Source organism: Oculina patagonica, chromosome 1, assembly GCF_052425735.1.
Source record: "Oculina patagonica isolate OP01 chromosome 1, crgOcupat, whole genome shotgun sequence".
NCBI lineage: Eukaryota > Metazoa > Cnidaria > Anthozoa > Scleractinia > Oculinidae > Oculina > Oculina patagonica.
Window position 1 is genome coordinate 40,830,506 of NC_135758.1, and position 27,600 is coordinate 40,858,105.

Below are 27,600 nucleotides of genomic sequence, written 5' to 3' on the forward strand. Positions count from 1 at the left end.
AACCCATCGCTCCAGCTTTGCTGCCGCGTATTTTTAATTTCGCATCGAATCATCTTCGTTGTCATCGATCAACGCTCGGAAAAACCGAACATTTCCGAGTCGAGCTACCCACAATGCTATCAGCGCTCAGGGCTATTTTCGAATCACGGGATCCGCCATATTTCTAAATCTTCGTCTTCCGGATTTTGGTTTTGTATTTTCATTTACTGGCGAGGTAAGTGCTCTTAAATGGAGCTGTAGTTAAAATAGATTGTATATATACTGTTCCTTAATGGAACACTGCGATTTCGTGCGCAGTTCACGGCCGATCTTTCTTCAAGGGGGTGGGTGACATTAGGCTATGAGCTTGCAGTTTCTGCTGACCGCATCTTTCACGTGTTATGCGATACAAAATCGGCCCGTTTATCACTGAGAATATATCGATATCGCGTGTAATTCGTACTGGAATAAATCTAGTAATTGTTATTTTTGTTCTGTGAATAGTATAGTCGTAAAATAACCGTAGACTAAAGAAAATTAGAAGCTATTCAAATTTGTGTTAAAATTTGTTTCATCTGAAGGTGCGTGTAGCATATTTCCGTCTTCGTAAGCTTAAGCGAAGTGCTCTTTTCCTTGTAGCTTTTCCTTAGATCTTTTCTTCTTCTTGTATTTTAGTTTCCCGACCATGGCGGCAACAGGACCTTACAACTACTCTTACATATTCAAATATATCATTATCGGTGAGTTAAATATTAAATTACAAACGTTTTCTCTTTGTCACCAGTTTGCAAATATTAAGCTTAATACTTGGGTTATATTGTACGTGTACGAATACGAGTTAACTTAATTTCAGAGTGGATTATTTATTTTAACGTATCTAGTGATAGCGATAAAATATTGTCAGTATTTCAGATTGGCATGCATCAGTAGTCTGTTAGCCATTTGAAATTTCAGCCATGGCCAGTCAGTGTATTTTGGGTTGATCTCAGATCTAAGATTTTTATCCACTTGTTTAGCTTGGCAGAAGGTGTTTTAAAATTGAAATGCACCTGTTTTACTGCAGTTTCCTTGTTCTCTTGAGAATTTGGGAGAGCTTTGTTTTCTTTGATTGCATGTCTTAAGTTTTTTGTTTTGTTTTTATTTTTGCATAAATTATAGCACATTACAGACAAAGCAAACTTGCTCACAGATAAGGACTCTGATCCTACATAATAATTTGCTTCATTGCATCTCAAAAATAAACTTTGTACAATAATTATAGACACGAGTCCTACACCAACTTCCCGCTTCACAACAGGATGGTTCCCTTTAATAATTATGAAATAGTCTCAAGTCTCCACATTCCAAACTTGCTACATTTCAGTTAAACTGTGTATAATAATATTTCCCATTTGATTGGCCATAATTTTCATCCCTGCAGTTACTATTTAACAATTAGACTACGAGCTTGAGTTTTCTATGAGCAAATAGTCAACGAGGCGCAGCCGAGTTGACTATCGCTCATAAAACGAGGGCGAGTAGTCTAATTGTTTTATAGTAACTGCAGGGATGAAAATTAGAAACTCTAAAGGATTTCAGTCCAAAACCTACAATATTGTGCACTTTGAAGACAAAAATCAAGAAAATTTACCGCTTAAAGAGCTACGCGAGCACGCGACTGTTTTCTATCGCCGAATAGAAATCAGTGGGAGAATCAATCAGATTCGCGGATTTCCAATAGAACACAGCCGAGTTTCTACTAAAAAAAATTATTACTAAAGAATTTGACAGAATTTATATTTGTTGTAAATCTAATTAACACATGTATGTGTTGTGATTCCATTTTAGCCTTGGTAAGATCTGCTAATTTCTTTTTGTTTTATATTCATTATCATTTGTTATCATACACCAGGACAAAAGAAAATACTAATTGTACCAAGGGTTAAATTGAACCGCAATTTATGTACTGATTTTCTCGATTAAACGCTGGGTACTGTATAAATGCTGTAAAAAATGGCCCATCAGATATTTATTTAAGGTATTTTAGCAAGATATATGTTTGTCAAATAGAATGAAAAGAAACCCTTGTTAAATGGACACAGGGTATGAAGAAACAAAAAGAGTCAAATAAATGCCATGCTAAACTGGCTAAGTTTGAAATAAACGCCAGGTACATCAGTTCCAAAACTTGGGACTTTTAGATGTATCAGCTCTAGAATTACTGTTGTTATCCAGGTAGTAATGCCCAGGCAATGGAACCATAATATTTAAACAAAGTTCAAGGTGTCTGTAGTGAACAGGTGTCTTCAAAAAGTATTATATTAAACTGTACAGTACATTGTACATAACACATTGTTTAACTGTTTTTGTTTTTTTTGTTTTTTTGTTTTTAGGAGATATGGGTGTAGGCAAATCCTGTCTACTTCATCAATTTACAGAAAAGAAATGTAACTAGTGATTTTTTTTCCTTTTTCAGAAATCTTACTTGTTCTTTATTGAGTAGTGTGATGCAAATTACAAAATCATTGTAGCATCTTTGAGCAAAGTGGGAGGTGCAGTGACCTAATGTTAAGTGTGCTGGACTCGGGGTCACTGTGTTGTGTTCTTGGGCAAGACACTTTACTCTCTTAGTGCCTCTCTCAACCCAGGTGGTACCGATAAAATAATGCTGGGGGGTAACCCTGCGATGGACTACAATCCCATCCAGGGGGGAGTAGACAATTTAATATTTCTAACCGCTTATAGTACTGCGGAAAGCGTGATAATTTCTGGCAGTATGGGCCCCTTGGCTTGAGGCTTACCTTTGTTTATATACCGGTATTTATTATTTTATTTATTATTTCGGTATTATGAAGCCATCCAGGCCTTCCTTTACAACATTGCTTGACTATCATGTCTTGTCTGCTGTAGTTATGGCAGACTGTCCACATACCATTGGTGTTGAGTTTGGAACACGGATAATTGAAGTGTCAGGCCAAAAGATCAAGCTTCAAATATGGGATACAGCTGGACAGGAAAGATTCAGGTACAACCCAATAAACCTCTCTACGCCCCCTCTCCTTCTCCTTTCTTACTAGGTCGTCCCATACATAACCAAGTCTCTTATTGCCTAGTCCTTATTTTCTAGTTTTTATCAAATTGCTTGCAACTTCATCCAGGTCACCTGCAAAAAATGTCAGTTTTGTATTATGTCACTTTCTCACTTTACAATAATTGACTTAAAGGTTTTTTAAAAATGCCAGCTACATGTACACCACTTGAAAGAGCAAAGAGCAAATTTGAACTACTGTTGACCAATTTTCATTCTGGTTTTTTAATATTTCCAGAGCTGTTACAAGAAGTTACTACAGAGGTGCTGCTGGTGCCCTTATGGTGTATGATATTACAAGGTAAAAAATAGTTATTATAAAGTAACTAGTCCTTGTATTTTTTATGTGTATTATTAATTTTATGAAATTAATTAATATTAAGCAATTATTGGATGAGGCTAAGTATGATATGAAGAATTATGGAGATAATGTTTCTACATGTATTATTGGACGATTTACGTCAATCGTCCACTAATTATTACGTCATTCATCCAATAATAGAAGGGTCTTACAAGTTTGGTCGGTGCTAGCCCGTTGGTTGGAATTAGCCGGGGATTGAAAGCCAATCAGAAATGAAGAAATATTTTGAATGAATAATAATAATTTATATTATTTATGGAACCTTGCTTGAATCATTAGAGGTCAGCTGACCACTAGCCCCTGCATATCTTATGTATGTCAACCCTCCAAGTTTATTTTTTTCCTTAGTGGCCATTTGGCCACCAACTACTCAAGTTTGATCGCCAGTGAAAAGTTTTAGTCACCAAATTATGCTGATGCTTTCAATCATTCCTCTCAATTTTAGTCGCCAGGCTGGCGACCTTGGTTCAAATTTAGTCGCCAGCTCCAAAATGTTAGTCGCCATGGCGACTAAATTGGTCTTAACTTGGAGGGTTGGTATGTAAATGTACTAGATATTTAACTACAGTGTACTGTGTGTGAGTTATATTAGAGACCTGTCTTGCACCTTGTATAGTGTAATTTTAGCTTTAATTCTTATAATCTATTAACCAGAAACTTGCATTAAAGCAGCACAAATATTCACAAATACAAATGCATCTTATATTGTACATAACAAATAATATTTTTCTGGCAACAGCAAATTAGCAAGGTATTTGTAGTCCAGAACAACAGTATAGGATACTTTTTGGTGTGATATGTTGAAAGCAATTTTGACTTACCTTGTGGCTATTTGTTTGCTTACTTTAGGAGAAGCACTTATAATCATTTAAGTAGCTGGCTCACAGATGCAAGAAATTTAACAAACCCAAACACGGTAATTAACTGGCCCTATTTATTTAGACATTTTCAGGGCTGGACATGAAAATGACCGAATTGAGATTGTTATATGAAATCACTCAGTGTAAAATAACCTACAGTAAATGTAATGAGCCAGGCTTAATTATAATAATTTGAAAATAATCAATTTTTTTAAGTCTATAGTACATGTTACTGTGAGATGCAGTTTCTGTTCTGGTGGTATCAAATGATTTTTTTTTTAAAGCTTATTTTTTTTCTACTGCTAGGTAATATTTCTTATTGGGAACAAGTCAGATCTTGATGCTCAGGTCAGTGCTACTGTAATTCACAGTTTTCTTTTAGCCATGAAAGCAATGAAATAGTCAGAACTTTAAATTGGTACCGCATCAACAATAACTGAACAAATTATGTTGTACATAGATGTTGACTGACTGGGAATGCTTGATAGTTTTTGGCTTGAGGTAGCATACAACAGACCAGCTAGAACATAATCTGTGGAAAATAACAGAAGCCAGATACTTTCCTGTCTTGCATGACCTGACTCTGTCTGTCACAAAGCATTTTATCTTATACACCATCATGTAGATTTATTTATTGCTTGATTTCACTGGTATAACACACAGTACCTTTACATGTAAGTGACTTTTACAAGGCAGTGAATAACTTAATGAATATATATCTTGTCCAAACAGAGGGATGTGACTTATGAAGAAGCTAAACAGTTTGCAGAGGAGAATGGTAATTAGTCCTCACTGCTTTCATGCAGTTTTTTGTATTTTTTGTTGACAGTTTGTAAATAAGTTATTATGATCTTAGGCTTATATGTGACTTGTAACAAGTGTCACTTTATCACAGCTGTACAAACAAAACAATTAATTATTGCACATTAGACACTGTCTTGTAACGAGGGAGTTTTACCAGAGCACTTTATTCCAGAGAATCAACAGTGCTCTGTGCCATAATTTTTTGGTCTGAAACCCAGGGCTCGAGACTAACGGTAGCCACCTAGCCAAAGGCTAGTAGAAATGCAGTTTTGGCTAGTAGATTTTGGACTTTCACCAGCCAAAAAGGCTAGTGGAAATTTCAGGCAGTTTTGTGGAAAGAAACCACAAATTGAAATGACTCTGAGAGAACAGAACTTACAAGTACACTGTTGACATATATTAAAGAATATGGACAAGCTAAAGTTACCAAAAAGCGAACAAACGATCATTGATAACTTCTTTTAGGACTTTCCTTTGACGAAAGCAACAAGTGAAAGAAAACTGTTTCTGCTAATTATTAGCTGGCCTGGGAAATCTAGTATTATGTGTAGGTTGTAACGTTAATCAGTGATTGGGTAACGTTGCATGAACAACGAGGGTGAGAGAATGCGTACGTGAACGCTTTCAAAAATTAAGCTTTCATGTACACATTTAAGATTCGGTTACATTGGATACCCAAGATTATTCTGCAGTGGGTAGGTGCAAAAAAGCGAGGAAAAGACCCAATGAAGACAGCAAAGTGCCTCCGTGAAAACGCAAGTTTTTGCCTTCGTGGAACACAGACTTTCCATGGATTTGGGCAAAACAAAAAGTCAGCAACTCTCTTCACTACACTGTGTACACAAAAATGCACAAAAGTCATATTATTTCTAAACCGACTGTACAGTAGTCACTTTAATATATAATCAATGCAAATACATTGTGCCTTGCAGGACTTCTCTTTTGTGAAGCAAGTGCAAAGACGTAAGTACTGGCAAAAATGTTCAGCCTGTTCTTCTCCATCTATCTTTGTAGTACCTATAAATGTAAGCAGCTATTCTAACAAGCTTTTGACTCATTGCACCCTGCACTAATGATCCAGAAACTTAAAGCATACGGCTTCTCTGAAAGAGCACTAAATCTTTTGCGATCCTTTCTTGAGCGTAGAAGAAACAGAGTCAAACTACAAGAAGCGCACAGCGCATGGAAAGAACAAAAAAGGGGGTGTCCACAAGGCTCCTCCTTCGGGCCTCTTCTCTGGAATCTATTCCAAAATGATCTCTCGCTACATAGGCAGTCTGCTAGTCTATTTATGTATGCTGATGATCACCAAATATACGCCAATGATAATGATATACAGAAGGCCGCCCAAACTCTTAGGAGAGAAACAGAGGCAGTGTCACAGTGGTACAAGGAGAACCTACTGCAAGCCAACCCTCAGAAATACCAGATCCTTACCCTTGATCCACGATGGTCATGAAGTCAAATCATCGGAGTATCTTAAAATTCTTGGTGTAACCATCGACAACAAACTGACATTTAGTGAACACATTAGTGATATTTGCAAGAAAACGAGTTGTAAGGTTGGGGTGTTAATGAGACTACGTAATCTAATTCCATGGTCTGCAAAGTTACAGCTGTACAAATCTAGTATTTTGCCTCACCTTACATATTGTGATATTGTATGGCACTTTTGCAAATCATCCGATAAGAAGAAAATGGAGAGAGTTCAAGAGCACGCACTCAGGGCAGTCTTTAAATCCCAATCGGAGACCTACAGTGAGCTACTGAAAAGAGCAGGTCTACCAAGTCTGTACCAAAGACGTCTACAAAACATTGCCATTCTAATGTATAAAGTAAAACACGGACTTGTGCCCACTTATATAACAGAAATATTTAATACAGCCCCGAAACGATATAATCTGAGGAACGCTGATTTTAATATTCCACGTTTTCGCACAGTACATTATGGAAAACATTCTTTACGATATTTCGGGCCTTATCTATGGAGCAAACTAGACCACAGTGATAGAGAAAAACATAATGTCACGAGTTTTAAAAACAGTATTTTAAAAAAAGACCTCACCCGTCTTATAGTCGATATACATTTTTAAATTTTTAATTTTTAACTCTTAACTGCAATTTTTATCTTTCACCTACTTTTATGATAAAATTTTATATTCTATTGTAATTTATTGATTTATTTATTTATTAATGTATGTAGTACGATTCTTCAGTTTTTCTTCTTCTTAGAATTTAAGTGTAAATATTTTAACTTTAAATAGCTTAGATATATAATAATGTAAATAGTGTCCACAATTAGTTTTTTTTTAAGCTAAATACTTCAGACACTTTAATAAAGTATTTCATTCATTTCATTCACAACAACAACAGCAAAGCCTTTAGTAGTTGCCATGTATTTAGTCTTTGTTCTAATCTCAGTTGTATTATTTTTAGTGGGGAAAATGTAGAGGATGCTTTCCTAGATACAGCGAAGAAAATTTACCAAAATATTCAGGATGGAAGGTGTGTCTTTATTAGTTATGGTTTATTTTTCTATTCATTTTGCAAGTGAGAAGTACAGGGCTGCAAATAATTGCACTTTCACTCAAGAAAGGACATATGTCCTACTAAGACACCATCTTGGTCGGACAAAACAAAATTGTGGTCGGACAGAATTTTATTCATTGTTGCAGTAAAATGATTTCGAATCAAAAACTTTTCATTGAAACCTGGGTTGAGAGCCAGGTTATTGTGTTATGAAGTGGATGCAAGCAAATTGCTGGGGTGCAACAGTGCAATTTTCGAAATTGCTTGCCTGTGATATGTTTTTGCTTCATGCTTCAAATGCTGGTATTGGCACTGGTAAACCATCAGACTTACTACCAGCGAGGCTCTGGGAATGAGATTGTAAGACTACAGGCTCACTTACTGTTTGGAATGCACTTTGAGGATTTTGAGAGTTTGCTCTTGAGACCTTTCTTTGAGTATCATGTCATTGTCATAGCCCCTATAAGAGCTATAAACAAGTATTAAAGGGGCTATGTCACGGCTAATATATTTTTATGTTATAAATTTTGTCAAATATTCGCTATGAAACTAATGTTTGCAAAGAAATTAAATCTATGGTTCCAAATGAAAAAAAAAATATAGCTTCATTGCGGTCAAATGTGTCTCCCGGGCGTTATAATTTAAAGTTACAAGCAGACAAGATTAACTTTGAAAACTGTTCCGCCGGACCATATTTCAAAAACCCATATCGCAATCCGTTTCAATCTTCTATCGCTTTTGGCCATCCTTGCCTTCTTTTGTATTTGCTGTGTTATTGAAATATTCCTTCACTGTTTTAAGAGGTTATTTTGTATATTAAAACGAATTTGATGGTCATTTCCTATGCCTAAGTTTGGCTTAAATCCGTGACACGGTCCCTTTAATATTTTGTTCTGCTTTTGATTAGTTTGGATCTCAATGCCGCAGAGTCAGGAGTGCAACACAAACCACTGGCAGGACGACCATCAAACTCACTGCACACAGACCAGCAGGCGAATCAGGATAAATGTGCCTGCTAGCCAACTATCGCCACATCAAGATCTTAATTTTAATCAGACAACTTCCAAGAATTTTGCCCAGTGGGACACAGACAAAAACACATGACTTATTTTCCATAAATGGTACAACACATTGGCATGTACATGTAGATACTAGAGGCGATATAAATACTTATTATATAGTAGAAAAGGGGGAAATGGTGCTGGTTGGCTGTGTGTAATTGCATCTTTGTATCACACTTGAGTAGCTCATAGTATAGTGTGATACATTTGATGAAACTACATGAAACATTTTAAACAGTAGTGTCTACAAAGGTGCAAATTACCACACAGACCAAAAGGAGGGTTTATTTTGCGACCAGGGGACTCCCAGAAAATATATTTCTACTTAAAGTAAATTTCGTACTAATTATAAACAAGCCTTGCATAATATTGAACAAAGTTTACAAAATGCATGTTCTCTGCATATTTTTGCAACTTCTCTGGAAGTGGTTATTACAGGTTGCAAATGCCATCTTCAGACATGAGGCCTCTCTGCAGAAGGCTGAGTGGCAAGGTTGCCATTATTTTCTCACCTTATAGCATCTCTTCCTTCCAATATTCTCTTTCACTTGTCACATTTCACTTTACTCTGAATGTATTTCCAGAGATTCATTAATATTCCTTATGCTTCTATGCAGGCCATCATCGGTTTGTCACGCAGTGTTTCCAATACATTGTGTGACAGTCCTGAAAAAACTTATGTCAGCGTTGTGAATTGTAATATTTTTACATGCTTTTGTACATGTCGAGCAGTGCTGTTGCTCAAGAAAATTGTTTTAAACCTTCATGTCCTGATCTTCAGAAGTAGATGTAATACCAGATGTGAGAAGATCAAGACAGTTATCTCTATTGCATGCATATACTAACAATTATCTTGACAGAGAAATTAAAACAAAAAACCTTGGGATACTTGTAGTTAGGCCTTTTTGGATTAATGTTTGGTTGAAGTGCAGTTTCAAAATACATGCACATGAACAACTGTACTCCAGGATAACTCAATTGTGTTATTTGTACTGACAGCGTGACCAATAAATCTTTGCCTTCTAGATTAGAAACTTCTCTCCATCTAGCTTATGAAAAGCTAACTTGGTTTACTGAAAGTCTCTCAAAAAAACGCAACTTTCATTTTGCCGAATTAAAGTATTGCTCAGTGGTTTGTCAAAGGGACCAACTTCATTTCCCCGGGGGTAGCATGTACACTGGACGAAAATATAATGGCTTCACTTGATAAGTAACTTTCTCTATACACTATTGTGGTAAAATCCATGACTACCAAATGAGATTCCTGTCAGCCCAAAGTGTGCGACATAGACGGTGTATTTACTACTGAACCGGTCAGGGGCACCCAACAGGCTGTTTCTGTGAATATCTGTTTGGAAGACTTATAATCGCCTACGATTTTCGGATTAGAAGTGTGATGAAAATCTGGAGATTTCTTTAGCTCAAACTTTCGTGACATGGGCAAAGTAATGCCTGTTGTTTTCGGAAAGAGAAAAATGTCGTTTTGGGTACGAAAAAAGGCCAGCTACGATTTTCGAGAAGGCAACAGCAGCTCGTAAATTCGGTTAATAATATTTCGTTCCCTAAAATTTTCTAAAGTTTGAAAGTTCAGCTAGCGTATCCGAAAAGATATGCTTTTCTTATCGTTTAAAAATAAGACTTTAAATTATTGCACAAAAAGCCACTTATAACGTAAAAACGGTGTTCCGAATTGTTTCGTTGGGTGCCCCTGACCGGTAGGCTTTTCGCTTATGAAACGGTCGCACTAATGTAATATAACAGTTACTGTAACTTCTTTCAATTACAGTTATGGTTAATAAGGCCACCAACAGTCTGTACTGAGCAAGCTTTGCGTTATTCTCATGAGGCTTACTACTACTAACCGACCTTCCTTTATGGTTTCTAAAATGACACAAATAAATGTTCTAAAACCGTAAACGGTGATTATGTTTTGAATCAAAATACCCAGCGAAATTAACGTCAGAATGCACGTTCGGACCGTTGGTCGCCTTTTGTATATATAAGAAAAGAGATCCGTCCATGTTTCCGGTTCGAAGGACCATACATCGTGATATTTGGCATTCAAACCCCGCCGTTTTGTAATGTGTTTGCCATGAGATAGAAATATGTCTGATTCTGAAAGGAAAAGGGGAGATAGAGAGCGAAACATTTGCGTTGGGTTTATTTGCAAGCTTTTATATCAAACAACAGGGAGAATAGTGTAATCCTGTTGTTTTATATATGTTACGGCGAAAGACTTTCCCAATGAAAGCTGATTTCGTTTTGCGCTCTCCATTTTCGTTTTTCCTTCATCTCATCACGAATCTACGCTAGGCCCCTTCTCCTTAACAGGGCCTGTAAGGGAATTTGTGAGAATTTCTGAGTGAATCGAAGTGATTCAGAGCGGTAGCTTCCTTAAAGGCTCTATGTAGGAGAGAGGGCTGGGCAGAAAGAATGAATAACACTTAATGTGCTTGTTTTGCTAGGTGCAGACTTTTACTTCGATCTAATTCATAAAATTCTTTATATATCTGAATCTTCAGACGTAACGTAATGTCAAAAGTACCAGTTTAGTTTTTAATAAATAAATAAAATGGAAATTTAATTTGTCTTCAAAAATACCTCTATTATGTGAGTCTCGTGGTTAATTTTTCTCGTCTTTTTCCCGAGAAAATGCGCGAAACATTCATTTTCCGTGCTATTTTCTGTAATTCCCTAAGGCAGAATTTTAAATAAATATTATCGCTGACAAGGGTTTCTTGAAAGTTGGGACAAGTATGTTGGCTAATTCTCGGTGTAAGAACCTGTGAAACTCACCAGTGACGTAAACAAAGAACGACCAAGGCAACCAAGTATCTCGAAACAATACAGAGCAGGAAAACAATAGCTCCAAACGAAAGAAAAACTTCACAGGTTCTTACACCAATGTAAACCCAAAATATTGGGGGGAATTTATCTCTGAAAACTTTAAGATTCAACGCCTGCTTGACACTCCCAAGAAGGGTTTCTTGGGTTATTCTTTCCAACAACTTTATACAATGATTTGGGTTTTATTTTTTGTTATTATTCCTTATTAATTATTTTCGGGATTCCTGGCTTAGAGGTTCTAGCATCAGACATGTACTATAGGAATCGTTCCTATTTAGTATAACTTATCCCCCCTTTTTTCTTTACCCTCGAGACATCGGAAACATTTTTACTTCTCGCTTGCAGTGTAGTGTGGCAGCTCTCGTAAGCTGGTCCTCCTGGCTTGGTCCTCTAGTGAACAGTTGCTATAAATTGTTTTTCGAGCTAGGGGCATTGTTCCTGTCGTTTGTTCTATTGTTGTCTCGAAGGGTAGCAAGCCATTCAAGTGAAGCCTTTGCGAGAGCTGCTAACCTACCCCTTCACCTGGGACGGCTCAACGATGAGTGCGAATAGACAACTGTTTTAAAAGTTGTTGGACAGTGAGACGAAGGACAGAAAGGGAAGAAATTGATGCTAAGGTCGCCGATAGTAGGCTCTCAGATAAGAGGCACCAACTATAGCCTACAAGGCGCATAAAGAGCTCACCCCAACGTTACGTCGTGTTTTCCAAAATTTCGTCTGTTCCCTAAAATCTGACAGCCTAGAGGGCTGGTATCATAATATAACACCCAAGAAAGCCAGCCCCAAAAATAAATTCTCTAATGAGAAATAAAATGCACATGTACGCCTATTTAATGTTCTTGAACTCGTATTGTAACGTCATTTGTCGCCAAGTTCTACGTCATCTGTTCCACCATAGCGAGGCTTGTCCCCCGCGGCACAGTTTGCTTGCTGTTTTCCTTTCCCAGAAGCCCACTTGCACGCTAGACAGGGAGCCATCATAAATACTTCAAATAAAAATGTCAAAACGTTGGTGTACATTCCGCCTTGCGGACAACATAAACGAACTGAGAAAAGAAAAGAGAATCAAGTCAAATTAAGAACAATCAAATTAACACGAGATTGGAGTGGAAATGATGTTGCAAGTTTTCATGATTCAACCCAATCAGAGCACGAGTGAAAACGTGTTTATATCATCAACCATCTTTGGTAAGCAAGAGTAAATATCGATCACGAATTGAAGCAATTTTTATCCCAAATCAGGCCGCGGGATTAAGAATTTTGCGAATGAGATGTCCCATGAAGCTTATTCTAAATTCACTTTGGATTGACTTGCAACATAGCAGCTTCTATCAATTCTTGAACAACTAGCTAGGGTTATGGACGGACAGTTGCAACACAAGATTCATTACTCAAGAACACACAACCAGACTTGCTGCGATCGGGTTCTCGACCTCTGACACACTATAGCTCATTTTGGAAGGAGCCAAAACCCTAGAACTTAACCAAGCGTGACCCAAGACACTTTTCTCAGGCTTCGCGCTCCTTGTTTTGGCAACGAAGTAAAAAGAACACTCGAGCACCGGGGTACATCACACCAAATGGGAGGACGAATAAAAAATGATGTTACCTGCTAACGCGCCTTTTGTTTTGTAACTGCCATTTTGAATTTTTAAGACGTGATCTTTTGGCAGGAGGTCTGGAACCCAAAAATTGTGGGGTTTAAGACGACCCAGAAAATGCGGAAATTCTCGCGACGACATTCGATCGCGGGCCGAGTTTCGCACGTTTTTCGAAGATTTTCGGTTCCAGACTTCGTTCTGACCGCGTATAATTTTTTCGGTTCGAGACCTCCTACCAGCAGGTCGCGTATTAAAATTCAAAATTGTAGCTACAAAACAAAAACACAATCTTTTATTCGTCTTCCAAATTGATGCAAGTGCTCCCTGTGGCTTGGGGACAAGTTTAACGATTTCGATATAACTACTTAATATGCAAGATAAAGATACTTGTACTTACACGGCATAAGTAATAGAATGAAAATGAATCCTAAAATTGATAACACAAAAAATATTGGCATGAATATGGTGATGAACAGCCATCTCTGACAAGCGCACGCTGTGTACCCATCGTCATCATCATCACCGTCGTCATGGTAATTCTTTGTCTCGCTTTGTCTTGGGGACGATTTACCATCTAACAAGAAATCGAACAAAAAGTAAGGTGTTGACGTCCGTAGTTAATTTCTATAGATGACTGACTTGTAAATGAGCGCTTAGGTCGATCTCCCGATGCAAAAGACAAGTTATTAAAATACCGTTAATTGTGTAGGGAAATAACACGACCCGCGTAAAGTCGACATTGGACTCTACACGTAATTAAAACACTACATACTAAAGGTTGACACATTCAACCATGACTCTGGTTTAGAAAGAACTACTGATTTTCGGCGATGTATAAATCACTGCAAGCAGTACAGCCTACACCGCACAAATTCACCGCACACTGTGATTCACTATCGATTCGTCCACCAATTCTACTGTTCGGAACGATAGAAATAAGGATTTGCAGACGTCAAGAAGCCTTTCTAAATGAATTCGAGATAGAGGCTAACAAGTTTATATAATTGAGTGTTAAGAGTTAAAGAGATCCTAAATAAAAAACTACAGAATTTCATACTCCAAGTCACCGATTAAGACACATACGCTTTTGACTCAAAGCAAACAGTCAAGCAAGACAGAGCGATTTCATAGCCTGCGAACACAGCCGCCTCTCATCGCTCCCGGCCGGTTTGGCGTTTTAACCGGCCGGGAATGAAGAGACGTGGCTGTATTCGCAGGCTAGCGATTTCGTGCCATGGATAGATATCAAGATTTAGAAATTAACTTACATTTTAAGCAGTCCATCAATTCAGCAAAATTGTCAATTGCGATGAGTGAAACATTAAGAATATTTTGAACCCCCAGAATAACATAAAAAAAATAAGTTGGCCGGTCACAATATTCTTTGGTGCGATCTGATTCAGACTACAAAAGACCGGAAAAAAACGTGGTGTAGCCCTCTCCAAGGCGCCCAGATGTTTCTTTATTATTATAATTATATGTCTGATGCTTAGTCAAAGGACACTGATTATCGTCAAGGTTTTAAAAATACAATCAAAGTGATTTTTAGACCATGCCAGCTATTGAAAGCCCATCAACATTCAAGCATAAAAATATTAGTTTAAAAGTTTATCTGGAGTTTAAAGTTATTTTTACTGTTACCGTATAAGGGTCCGAAAAGCGAGAACACTTGATTTGACGTCACGACATGTTAATATCACCATGGCCAATCAGATTGTAGATCATTCCACAGGAAAATTACCGTTAGGTTTGGCTGTTTACACTTTATTGGTCCCCCCGGGAAACAACGTTCCACAAATAATTCTAGTGTTTATGGTTTTGTAACTCGTACTATAATTACAGCTGTATAGATAAATTTTGGACATAAAATATTGATCACCGAGAAGACAGTTGGAAGTGATTCGCAACGAGGTTAAAGGTTCGCTTCGAGGTTTGAAGAAAACAAGTGAAGTAAACAAGACGGATAAAGAGAAACCATTCCATCAACTAATAAAACTAAATATTAATCGTAATACCAGCGTTCTCATGATTATCTGACACTCAAATGTACTTCTGGTCCCCCCCCCCCCCCCCCCCCCCCCCCCCCCCTTGGATGAAAGCCATCACGGTGACCACCGCAAATAAGGTTTATCGGGAACAGTTTTCCTGTAAAGTAAAACTACTGACAACTGATTTGCTCTGGTCATTGTCGTTGTCTTCGCCGTTGGTTGTTGTTGTTGTTGTTGTGGAGAAAAGTTAGAGGTTAGAAGTTGCTAGGCAACCTAATGTGCAAGTCTGCGTGGGGCCATCTGTAGCGTTAAGCGACCAGGAGTATTTCTACCCCTCCCTGACCTGGATGGGATGCTACATGTAGTGCATCACAGGGTTACCCCCAGCATTAAATTCGCCGTTGAAACCCATTTGTACACGCCACTGTGGGAGTAAAGCATCTTGCCCGAGAACACAACATAAAGACCCCGGCAGGGCTCGAACACGTACCACTTGATTCGGAGTACAGCTCGCTAACCATTAGGCCACCGCGCCTCCCAGGGCAACTTAATGTATAATCGTAAGTAATTTTGGAAGGGTACACGCAACCTCGATCTCAGTTTCTCTAAGGCCCCGTCCACACTGACCCGGGTAAATTTGAAAACGCATCTTTTTTTCTCCGGTTAGGCCAACCGCCCACACCGAAAACGGCGTTTTCGGTCACCGAAAACAGGGCTTTCCAAAAACGCTCACCAATGAAGCGTATCGTTTTCAAATTTACCCGGGTTAACGTGGACGGAAAACATTTTACGCGGCGTTTTCAAATTCCTCCGTTTTCAAATTTACCCAGGTCAGTTTTGACTAAGAGAAAAGACCCTGAGAACGGTGTTGAACCTCGAGTACTCGTACGAAGACAGACTTGTTTCAAGTCATACGTTCGTTTTAAATTTAAATGCCTGGTTCCCTTTAAGTGAGCACAATGATTTATTGGTGCGGAGTGCGAGGTTTTCATCCAAAACGCTCGCAGGATATATCTAGGCCGGAAGGTTGTTCGCGCGTAGCTCGCTCGCCATGCTCGCGCTGTCTTACCTCACATGCAAATCACGCGCGCCCTTACTTACTTACTTTGTTTGTTTGTTTTTAAATACTAATTTGGAGCCAAAGGGTTAATATAAGTTACAATGCAAAGTTGTCGTTGGAATTCTATAACGAAAATTTCGATTCGCGAATCAAAAACAGGACTACTTCTCGAATGTTTGGCTTGTGCTTTCATGTGTTTTTCTAGCGTTTCACAACATGATAATTGAATAGCCGGGTTTATTCAATTTGAAGACTCTTCTCCACGTAAAAGAATCGTCAAAAAATGAGTGTGCGTGAAAATTAGTATGCTTTCCTGGCCAGATGCTGTCAACGGTATCAATCGCTTTCGGCACCATAACCATTTAATGCAACGATCGCAAAAAAAAAAAAAGAAAAAGAAAAAAAAGAAACTAAAGTGATACTGATTCAAAAGATACCTAAAGGTCGGGCCGCTCCCTTCGGTTTCTGACATTCGGTTTATTCACTGACCATCAAATATCAAGTAAAAAAAAACGAGAAACCAAATGGTCACTCGGCCACTTTGTTTTGTTTTTTGTTTTTCCTCAATCGAGAAAATTCCTGCCAAAAATCAACCAATCATACATTATTTTAAGATCCTTGCACGTGCCATTTTACAGGATTTGATTGGATGATGCGATTATTAGACAAAATAACGCCGTATGCAAATGTATTTTTTCGCTTGATTTTGCTTATTAGCATTCTCGCTCGAAAAATGTCCTTAAAGTGTTTTAAATGATGACTTCGCACGATTCATCATGAAATTAGCGGCTTGTTTTAGTTAAAGCCGTAAGTTCAGTTGATACTTCGCTAATAAAATCATGAAAATTATACCTCAGTGTTTTATAGCATTAGCTTTTGTACGTGTCTAAGTGTTTCCTCGTTGTATTCGCTAAGACGACAGGTGAATTAGAAATCGGTTAAAAAAGCTGACAAACTCCAGCTTCTACTAGCTAGAAACTAGGTATATAATACGAAGCCAAACTTCCAACAACTGTGTTCCAAAGAGAAGGCGTTCGTTTCAAACAAATTCTCACAAATTTTTCTCAACCCTCGCAGTTTTCTAGTTCTTCAAAACAGTCCTACCCACTTCACAGAAAAGTTTGCATGTAAGCTAATATAATTAATTAGAAACGGCGACAGACGTTCGGTTTCTTTTCTTGCGCATTTCGATTCACGCAAAAGTCAGGCGATTTTTACAACAACAAAAACTAAAATTAACAAAATAAAAACCTTGCAAATTTAGTTTTTTCTGTTTTTTTTTTTCAAGCTTACAGGAAAATAAATTGGATAATTTTCGCACTTTCTGACCACTTGTAAGCGATTGTTGAATATTTGCATGAAACACCTTATGTTAGCTTTTGATCCTTTGTAATGTTCTTTTAAAAGTCGTACAATAAACTCGAAGCCGTGGTTTGAGAGGTTTAGCATCGCACAATTCAGTAAACCTGATAAATTATCTTAAAACCCTGCTGTTCGACAAGTTATAAATAGCGACCACCATGACTAACTCGCTTAAAAACCGCGCGCACAACAAAGTATACACATAATAAATTAAAAACAAAATTACCATCCTTGGCGAGAAAAACGTCTTCAAGCGCGAAACATCAACAAATTAACTGCGACGAAAAAATTGCTTGAATAGTTTTTGAAATATCAAGTGGAATGTAATCAACCATTGATAAATAAATTATTAATAAACATTTAGAAAGACATGAAGTGTAGCCTAAACCTTTTCTCCGCTGCGCTGTTTGCGGTGATGCGGGAGTTTTACTCTGTTCGGTTACCAGTAAAGCTTCCTTCTCGGGTCCGCTGTCTCTTTTATCCGTTCCAGACTCCACATAACTCCTAGCTTGCCCCGATTTTCTCTGAGAAACGTTCCCCGATTGCGCGCGGGAAGCGGGTATTTCTTCATAGCGACCCGCTGATCTGTCGTCCACTTCACTCGCTCCCGTCTCTTCTTCTGCCAGTTCGCCTATCTCCAACATTGATTTATAAACCGGCATCTCCAGATTAATTATGGCTTTTGGGGTCGGCGGTCGAACCAGTTCATATTCTTGGCGAAGTTTGTCAACCGCTTCCTCGAGAAGCCTTCGTTGACCAACCGGTAGATTTAACTGAGGGTAATCCTCTTTTTTCAAGGCCAGAACTGCCGGCAAGCAATCGATTTGATGCGTTTTTACCAGAATGTCAATTGTGCTTTGGTTGATAAAAGAATCTTTCGCCCAAGCTTCAAACAATTCGGCACTCCCAAAAGTGTCTTTTCTTCGCAGTAAAGGCGGTGGTTTTCCAGTCGAAGAATCCGGAGAGGACGAATCCTCTTTCCCTTTAGCAAAGAAAAACATGCTGGCACGTTTTAATTTTTCGCAAAGCGAAGGAAAATCGAACGAGTTACTAGAAAGCCATTTGGGCGTCGCAGACAATAGTTTATTGACTCCTCAAAGAACAGATGGAGAAGCCTATTAAATTCAGTCAGCCACGTCAATGCATAATATTCAATCAAGTTTCCGTCTACTTTTCCGGCCACATGGCGTTATGGAAAATTCGATAACAATGTTTCTAGCAAAGCGGACATAATTTGTTCGAAAAACCGACAGGAGAAATCACTTCTGTCATAAAATCGCTAAGATAAGAGCACGAAGGATAAAATTCTTGTTTGTGTAGGACCATATTGACATCGATCTTCAAACTTTATTGCTTAAAATCGATCGAATATGACATCCGGATTTTGAACGAAAAAGAGCGATGAATTATGAAATGAAATAGATATGTTTTAGTGAGATACAAAGCGCAAATTACACAAAACGATATTTGGTAAGACCGCATTCGCTATTGGTGAAAAGGTCGCATAAATATTTTTGTGTTTTTACTGGTTCAATGTGATTGTGTGCAAACGAAAACTAACGCATCCACGCAAAAAAGAAAACCCTTTTTGTTATTTCCTCAGTTGATTGATGGCTCAAACAACGGGCGCGAAAAGACATCATCCACGCAAACGATCAAAACAAAGTTCTAGGAATTATTTTTTCCTTAGGCAATTTTCATTAATAATGGTAAAAGCAACTAAATTAAGAAAAGAATATTTTTAGTCTCCGCTCGAATAATATTTCTTCGGCTTAAGTGGATCCGAAGGAAACGTCATAAGGAAACTATAGATCAAATAATTCTTTTTAAAAATATATACAGGAAACGTACACTTTATTCAGCTGATTTTCGCCCGTTTTTATGCTTGTAATCCAACATAAAGCATGCGCCGTTGATATGAGTTAATGTTGTAACAATGAAACATGAAACAAATGAATTTTAAATGAATCAATTGAGCAGGTCGTTAAAAGCGGTCAAGATTCAAGCGAGAGGATCGACTTTATTTGCTCAATTCCTCCTCTCGCTCGTTCACTCTTCAATCACTCTCGAGAGAAAAAAACAATGCCAAAAAAAATAACAAGGGAAATAAGAATTACACAGAACACACAAAAATACATTATTTAATCGAACTGTACTGTAACCCGGCCTTAAACATAGGCCAGAGAAAGGTAACCAAATAAAATGGAACTGGTAAACACAACAAAAGCACTTATTCCGGAAACAATCTACCACCGCATCAAGTCACACTAAACCTTGGCGAAGTATTAAACGATTCTGCAGAAATATGAAGCTATGTTTGTCCAAAAGCGAATAAACTATCTTGAGGTACCAGTGATTTATGTTTATACCCTAAATTTATTCTGTCAGTGACTTGCGAAAATCAAACAAAACACGTTTAAAGTTGTCTTAATACCTAGAATCTTCCAAATGTTTTAGTTCAGTGTACGATTTTGTTTTGTTTCGCTTAGTAAAAAGTCAGTCACTACTGAGTAGCCGGGCCAGGTGCATGCTGAGTAGCCGCACCTTATCGTTTTAGGCAAATGAATGTTGTTCTTGAATACAACACTCGTGGAAAATGGTTCTTCGAGAGATAAAGCCCTTTGGTCGAGAGAGGTTAAGCCGTAGCGAAAACAAGAAATGGTTGAATGTTCAGCTTGCAATTCTTCGAGAAAAACTTTGACACCTTGGAAACCGTTTATAACTGATTTCAAAGGTCAGAGAATTGAAAGGTTTATTACAAAATCAGAGAGTTCCCCAAGGATTCGAGCCAATGACGAACTTTCGAATAAAACTCCCGTAAGGTGGTAACAAATGTAGCAAAATTAAAAATTACAGAGCCACTGTGAGTAAAACAGTCAAATACGCAAAGAACAAGTCGAGAAAACCTCTGTTTTTTGTGTTTTTTATTCCATGGTGCGATAAACGAAACAAAGAAAAACACATGAAAGCCTATTTAACATATAAAAAGAAATTAAAAGCGAATTTCCCTATTGTAGACTTAACTTTGTCACTTACAATGGAAACAACGATCGCTTTGTAGATAAGGACAAAATACTAACCGAGAATGTTAAAGCAACTTTATTCAAAACAAACTAGCATTTTCTTGTTGCACAGCCAAACTTGCACTATATGAACAGTGCCAACGAATACACTACAATTTTTTATGCATGTAAACGGTAGATTACCTTCATCGAACAGAGAAAACGAATTAAATAACTACTTTAAGAAATTTATTATGTACGAACACAATATTAAAGTAAAACACCTGTTGCTTTATGTTAATATCAGAACATTTTTTGCTGTTAATTTACATGTCGTTTAGTAATAATGAAAAGGTTAAAAGCTTTCCTTCAAAAAACTCCTCATATCTAGAATATATCTCCGTATTAGTTAAAAGCGTGCACTTTACTTAAAAATCAATTTTCTAAATATTATTCCTAAATATGTGCTATCAACTAACATCGGCAGAACGCACGCTAAGCGACTGGATTTGTTAATTAGAAAACAGAAAGCGGAGCTAATACTGTCCTCTTTTAAACGGTCAAGACGAAAGGGAAAGTTGAAGTCCTAAGACAAGCGTCTACTCGAATTTGTGTGTTCTCCAGTAAGATTAAGGCAATTAGGAGAAGTCTGAAGTAGATACGAAATCAGTCGCGAGTTTCCTCCAGCATTTTTACCATGCTTTCCAAGCAATTAGCCCGCAACCCATTGACACTCCAGAGAGGGTTATAAGACGCAAATTCACAGAATTTACAACGCGTGGACCGTCAACGGCCAACTTCAAGCACTAGAACACCAGATCTCGAGTGTTAGACCACAATGTCTGTCTAGTTCAGTGCCGGTCAATTTAGAGCGCAAAAAACCATCAATGAAAAGAGTTTTCGTTGACTTCTCATATTTCAGACGCTTTGTCCCATTAACTGATACCCTACAGGCAGTTGGCTTCTCTCACGCTGAGCGCTACCAACTGCTCGCAAGGTAATTAACCGACTTAATGGGTTCACAGAGCTTTTATTTTACATTGTGTTATAACACTGTACATGTAGTTATACCACCTGGTTTAGATCTACTGACACAACTTTTATCTTAACAACATCTTTACTTTTATTTTTCACTTTTAATAACATAAAGTTTCCAACACCTAAATCTAACCGGGCTTTTAACTACCGTGAATTTTAATTTATTTTCACAGAACATAAAAAATGAACTTGATTTACCTAATCTAAGATATATTCATTTCAATTACATTGAAAAAATGTCGAAGCCCTGATGCAGTGACTGTTATTTCGCAAACGTTCACCCGGTTATTTTGAAATGGAAACAATAAAAGCCCTACCAACCTCGGGGCTGTATAAAAATGGAATTTAACTTTCTAGTCACTATTTAAGACCATCCCTTAGCAAAAAAAATGAGTAAATTCGAATGAAACGCTAATTTCAAAAACCAAATTTGAAAAAATACAAACAGTAAATAAGACTCAAGACCCAAAATACATTTCCTTGTGGCTACAATGTCACTCCTACACTCTTAATCGTGTCTATAGATCTAAAATGCGAATGTGCAAACCCAGGACAGTTTGGCTCCCTGTGCGAGTTGACACATCTCTTCTTTGCTATACCACTGAACAGAATGAATAAAGGCCCACAAAAGACCGAGAGTGAAGAAAAGTTGGAGCTTGTAGGTAGGACACGTGCTTTCGTAACTTAAAAATTAATTATCACAGCTAAGATAAAATTCCAATTCAAAACTTTTAAAAGCTTAATAATTAAAAATCCTGAAGTGAAGTGAGGTAAGGAGTTTCAACTGAAAGTTGACTAAAACCGCGACATAAAACTTTCGATTTTTCTTGTCAGCTTGTACCTGCATCCGTCGCGCCTTCTTCCCCCTCCCCCTCGGGTTGTTTTTCGTCTGAGTTCTCCGTGGCGTTTCTACAGGGTTGATAAGAGAGAGGTTTGAGTGAGAAACAGCAAAATTTTGTTTGACAGTTTTTGGCGCTTTCATCCACGAATACGATCACACATGTTAATCTCATAATTTATTGTACCCCACTGGTAAGAAGAACTGTAGAAGTTGAAACAAATTACTGAGGCTTAGGGTAGGAAAAACCACAGCCATTTTTGATACAATTATTAACTTCCAAACCTATTTTAAAACCAGCCAAAAAGAAAGCTTGCAAAGTATGATTTGATAGTATGCACACTTCATGGGGATTTTCATTGGTCCATTATCAACAACAATGAATCGCTGCTTACCGCGTGAGATCTTCTCCAGTTTGTAGTTCAAGAGCTGTCACGTGAACAACGCATTTAGGATCCGGGGGAGGAAGGCTTTCCTGGAGTAAATATGGTGGCAAACAAAAAGTTAACGAAAGGGACTGAGTGATGACTTCTCTGAAAGTTTTTGTAGTAGCTTCAAGTACGCAAGTTACGAGAAAGGAAAGCTTTGTTAGGCACCCTTCGTGCGATTAGCGATTTCGTAACTTAGAAAATACACAGCCTGTGCAAACCATGCTAGCAACGTCAACGAGAACGTTGCTAGCATATGATCAATTAACAGTACAACTGCTCTGCACGTGCTGTACATCATTCTCAGTAGATTATTTGGCTGTCTTCTGTAAACAACAACGTTAAATAAACAAATTCTGAGCATTTCTACATACCTCTGGCAGTCTTTGGTGATATATTAAGTTGTTTTCTCTATCACTCTTAGCTTTTTTCTCATTTAAAAGTTTCTTTATCCTGAAAAAAAGGAAAAACACTTAAAAAAAAAACATTAAAGAAAAATTCCCGTTACATTGGCATATGCGTAATTAAAATAAAAAAAAAATTCTTAATTGCTTTGCCGATCACAGAAAGGTATTACTTTGACAACAACACGCCTTGCGAGTGATCAATAACTCCGCAAAAAAATCAATAAACTATCAAGCATTCACGTTGCAAGTATTTATAACAAATGCTCATCAACAAAAACTAATCATTAATTACGTGTCAGTACAAACGTCAAGCAGTTTAAAAAAGTGTACACGGGAACTACTACATGCAACTGATAGGGTTAAAACGGAGAGACTCTTTTGGCGTTACATGTACAGCAGCAAGCAGAACGAAAACGAACCACTACTTAACTAAAAACTTACCTTTCAAAAGGTGCAGATTCAGCCAAGTGAAGTTTGGTTTTTGGCTTAATTTTATCGTATTCCTAAAAGGCACAAACAAAGAAAAATCGCGCATAAGATTCCAAGAAAAAAAAATTATTTACCAACAGGTTACTCGAACTCTAGGACCTCTATCTGCCTCTATCTGCTAAGTTTACTAACACAAAGAACAGACACACTTTTCCTTCAAATGAGAGCACCAGAGGGGAGCAACGGAAATTTTCCGGAAAGAAAAAGGTAATACATCGGAAGCTAATTATCTTTTTTCCGGAAAATTTCCGTTGGGATGAACCGTTCAATTTGCTTTCCTACTGGGGCAACCAATTTTCCCATACAAACGATAAACGGCCCCAGTGACCAAGTGACAACTTCTCGGATAAGGACGATAAACCGTAGGCCCTGTCTCCTGCATCTTCAGTGTCATGGTCAACAGGGGACGTTAAAGAACCCGCACACTTATCGCAAAGAGTAGGGCACGAAGTTCTCGGTTCTCGGGGCATCTGCAAAATTTCCTCATTTCTTCGTAAACCGCTTAATGCAGTCTAGTCAAAGTCCCCCGCAAAGTGTTGTAATAAGTGCATTAAAGCCTATGGAAATGTGCTATATAAATACCACATCATCATCATCATAGATTTATTCACGTGCACCAGAATTTATTCAGGTCAAATTTCCTTGTTTGGAGGCTAAACTGCCATTTTTAAAATGGAAAGTTTACAGTTCAGTATACTAGAAGAGAAATCTTTTATAATGAGCAAAACACACTAACTAAATGTACTCGTACTTACTTTTGCGAGATGAGTGGCCTGATCTAAATGCTTGAATCCTTCATTCAACACCACAATAGATTCACCACATCTGCCAATCAATTCAAATGAACCAACAACACGTAAACAAGAGTGCGAGGAACAACTTTTTTATGCTATCTTTTTAAAAGTACAACAGAGAAAAATCGACTTCAAAGCATTTGACACACATAAGTTCTGGGGATAATGAAGAAGAAAATTGTATGTAAAATGACCTTAATTAAGAAATATGCAGTTATGTTTCATGAAGCAGACTTACTTTTCTTCAGCTTCAAGGAGATGACAACCCTGGTAGCATCTTGCTAAAGCCATGTGCGATTCACCTGTTGAAAAAAGACACAGACATTTAGTCTTTCACTTTTGAAGTGTATAAAACTGACTGACGTAGTGCCGATCATTGCTGATGTTAACTGGTTCGCCTTTCTGGTTCACACCAGGATTTGAACAGTCAGTGCACTTTGCATTTTGTTCAAGATTTTTTAGTGCAGTTGTTTGCAAATGCAACTCCAAAGCAGTGTACTTTTGCAGTCAATTCTAAGAATCACTCCACAACCAATTGGCTTCAACATTGTTCATATTGATCATTATAGTTCACCACTAAATTTTCTCAGATTCTGATTGGTTTAAATTGAACACGAGACGCGATAGTGCCCGTCCGCCGGAGGGCACTATCAGCCCATAGTGCCCTCCCGTGAAAAATGCCCGGATCGATAGTGCCCGCCCGTGACTGTTTTTTGTAAACAAGCTGCCTGCAGACAAAAAAAACCCAACCAAATTCACTGCATTTAGTGGGTTTCTCGTCTGGTTTTGTTTCGTTTGCTAAATTTCGGCTTTCAATTGAGTTTTTTATCCTCAAAAGTAAAAATAATTCACGATGCTTGTTTTTGTGTGCGCGCGCGGAAGAAAATTTAGTGATGAACAATAAAGACAATAGAGTGTTTCTGTCTCGGAACTATCGGTCTGATAGTTGCCCCTTGGAAATTTTATGTTCTTAAAACTAGCATATTTGCCCTCGAAGCTTTGCTTCTCGGGCTAATATTTGTTTTAAGAACATAAAATTTCCGTGGGGCAACTATCAGCCGATAGTTCCTCGACAGAAACACTCTATTGTTAAAATATAATTGTCAATAAAAGCCATTAATCTATCGTCTACAAAAGATGGCCAAAAATGCTTGATCAAATTGTTATACTTTCATGTACCTTGAAACTTCAAGTATGTTGACCATTTCTGTCCCTCATGATGTGAAGTCTAATAATAAAAAAAGAAGTTATTAAAAGCAGCAATCTTAGGGTCTGGCAAGGTTTCTTCGTGCAACTTTTGAAGTACTGTTCTTCTCAAAAATGGCAACAGTTGCAGGGATCACTTCATACATGTAGGTGAAAAGGCTAGAACCCTAAAGAGCTGGAGACTGGGTCAACACCAGAAACAAACCACATCTGCAAAGTGGGAACACCAGACCAACCAGGAGATAGACTGGGAGTGGGTCAAAATCCTTGATAAAGAGTCAGTGAAAATCGAAAGGAAAATCAAGGGTGCCATCCACATCAGATGCCAATGTCCAATGTTAATCAGAGATAGGGGCTATGATCTTTCTGCCATTTTAAACCTCCTGTTGTCATGTGACTAAACAACATGCAATCAAGCGACTATGTGCCAGAGCTCACTTCGCTGATGAAGAAAGTAGTGCTGTTGTCTAAAGCTATGCTTTTAATTTGTTCAGATCTTGTGGCAAGAATTTATTAGCGGAGCTCCACAGCGGCCCAAGGGCCGCAGAGTGGAGCCCCATACCAAGGCTGTGCTCTAAGAAAAATTACAAGGAGCCGAAAGGTTCCAAACTATGAGATCCAGGGTGCCCAGCATAAAGCTTATATGAAAGAAATAAGATTATCTGGTCTCCCAAAGACAAAAGTTAGTCGCCAGAGGCACCCGGGCACCCTTAGAGCACAGCCCTGCATACCCATAGAAAATCTACCGAAATAGGAAAACCATGAACTCGAGTTTTCAATTTCATCATGGCTAGTGGCTTGGCTCGCGGGCGCGTACGACGTACGTATGTCCTGCACTCTAGAAATAGATTAAACCAGGAGCCTAATTAACCCTAACCTCTTTGATACTGGGCATCCAAGTTATAGTCAATTGGCAGCTGTCAATACAAGGTGTCTGCTGACCAGCATCACGTGACCTTATCGCAGGCTCAGGTGTATAACTCATCAAGGTCACGTGTTTTTTTAAAGTTGACCACTGATGGGAAAATGGATTTTCTATTTGATCGCGGGCTCAAGTCCTAATTTTAAGGCCAGTGAAGGGCAAAGTAAATTACCCGGGAGCTCTTCTTTTAGGCTTGGCTAAATCTATTAAATATTCGTATACTTAATTCCAAGGCCAAGAATGAACATGTACATAGTCTCTCAAAGTTGAAACCCATAAAAATTGATGATAATGGAGCCATTTATAAGAGAATAGAACGACAACTTGTAAATAAACAAACTTGTGACCTACATCAATTTCTCCAGCTGCTGTGGTGTATTTCTGTGATACATCATGGCAAAGTTCGCTAATAAGTGAAGCCTTGTGATTTTTGCTAATGGCTCGTCTTATGGTCACACTCTAATGATGAATTAGGAATCTTGGTAAGTAACTATCAAATCACTGCATTGATCAGTACTTTAAGAGTTTTTTTGTTCTAACAGTAACAGGATCTTTCATCACCTGCATACTGAGTAACTTTATTGTCTGCAAAACTTGTTATCACCACCAAGACGTACCCTAAGCCTTCCCAGAATGTTTTCTATATGTATCTTCCAAATACTCTCAATTTTCGTACACCAACTCCATTCCAAGAAAAATTCTTACAATATGCTAACTTAATACTTATTTGCTGAGTCACTTTAATTTGATAAGACAAGTACCAAGTAAACATTTACGATAATTGGGTTAAAAATAAATCAAGAAAATGTTACATGTATTGAGAAATAACGCAATCACACAGCTGTCTCCATTGTATGTTTACCTGCCCTTCAGCAACCGACTGAAGATGTAAAGCACTCACTATTGGAACTGTAAGACAAAAACATAATTATTATACATAAAATAAATCATTTAATT

General features: G+C 37.9%; 3 protein-coding genes across 3 annotated transcripts in view; 2 read left to right on the top strand and 1 right to left on the bottom strand.

The window, feature by feature from the left end:
- Positions 1 to 27,600, top strand: part of LOC144631045 (uncharacterized) — a 195,927-nt gene that overhangs the window by 55,277 nt on the left and 113,050 nt on the right. The gene's annotated exons all lie outside the window — the stretch shown is intronic.
- LOC144630374 (ras-related protein Rab-14) lies at positions 147 to 9,612 on the top strand. The gene is made up of 11 exons (XM_078488743.1): positions 147 to 214; positions 655 to 719; positions 2,352 to 2,405; positions 2,869 to 2,983; positions 3,285 to 3,347; positions 4,257 to 4,323; positions 4,574 to 4,615; positions 5,000 to 5,045; positions 6,004 to 6,034; positions 7,508 to 7,576; positions 8,508 to 9,612. The coding sequence occupies exons 2-11, from the start codon at positions 665 to 667 to the stop codon at positions 8,617 to 8,619; spliced, it is 654 nt and encodes a 217-aa protein (XP_078344869.1). The 5' UTR covers positions 147 to 214; positions 655 to 664; the 3' UTR covers positions 8,620 to 9,612.
- On the bottom strand, positions 11,089 to 27,554 carry LOC144630394 (uncharacterized). The gene is made up of 11 exons (XM_078488764.1): positions 27,506 to 27,554; positions 26,995 to 27,102; positions 25,695 to 25,743; positions 24,754 to 24,817; positions 24,477 to 24,546; positions 23,674 to 23,735; positions 23,200 to 23,278; positions 22,793 to 22,872; positions 22,401 to 22,468; positions 13,507 to 13,683; positions 11,089 to 12,554 (listed from the first exon to the last, which is right to left on the bottom strand). The coding sequence occupies exons 4-11, from the start codon at positions 24,804 to 24,806 to the stop codon at positions 12,367 to 12,369; spliced, it is 777 nt and encodes a 258-aa protein (XP_078344890.1). The 5' UTR covers positions 24,807 to 24,817; positions 25,695 to 25,743; positions 26,995 to 27,102; positions 27,506 to 27,554; the 3' UTR covers positions 11,089 to 12,366.

What these genes read in the sequence shown, in the direction of transcription:
- LOC144630374 (XM_078488743.1), top strand. Translation starts at nt 665, where the DNA reads ATGGCGGCAACAGGACCTTACAACTACTCTTACATATTCAAATATATC. An exon ending in ATGGTGTATGATATTACAAG is followed by an intron (nt 3,348 to 4,256) that starts GTAAAAAATAGT and finishes TGCTTACTTTAG; the next exon opens with GAGAAGCACTTATAATCATT. An exon ending in ACAGTTTGCAGAGGAGAATG is followed by an intron (nt 5,046 to 6,003) that starts GTAATTAGTCCT and finishes TGTGCCTTGCAG; the next exon opens with GACTTCTCTTTTGTGAAGCA.
- LOC144630394 (XM_078488764.1), bottom strand. Translation starts at nt 24,806, where the DNA reads ATGGCTTTAGCAAGATGCTACCAGGGTTGTCATCTCCTTGAAGCTGAA. An exon ending in GAATCTGCACCTTTTGAAAG is followed by an intron (nt 23,279 to 23,673) that starts GTAAGTTTTTAG and finishes CCTTTTTTTCAG; the next exon opens with GATAAAGAAACTTTTAAATG. An exon ending in CATTCTATTACTTATGCCGT is followed by an intron (nt 12,555 to 13,506) that starts GTAAGTACAAGT and finishes TTCTTTTCTCAG; the next exon opens with TTCGTTTATGTTGTCCGCAA.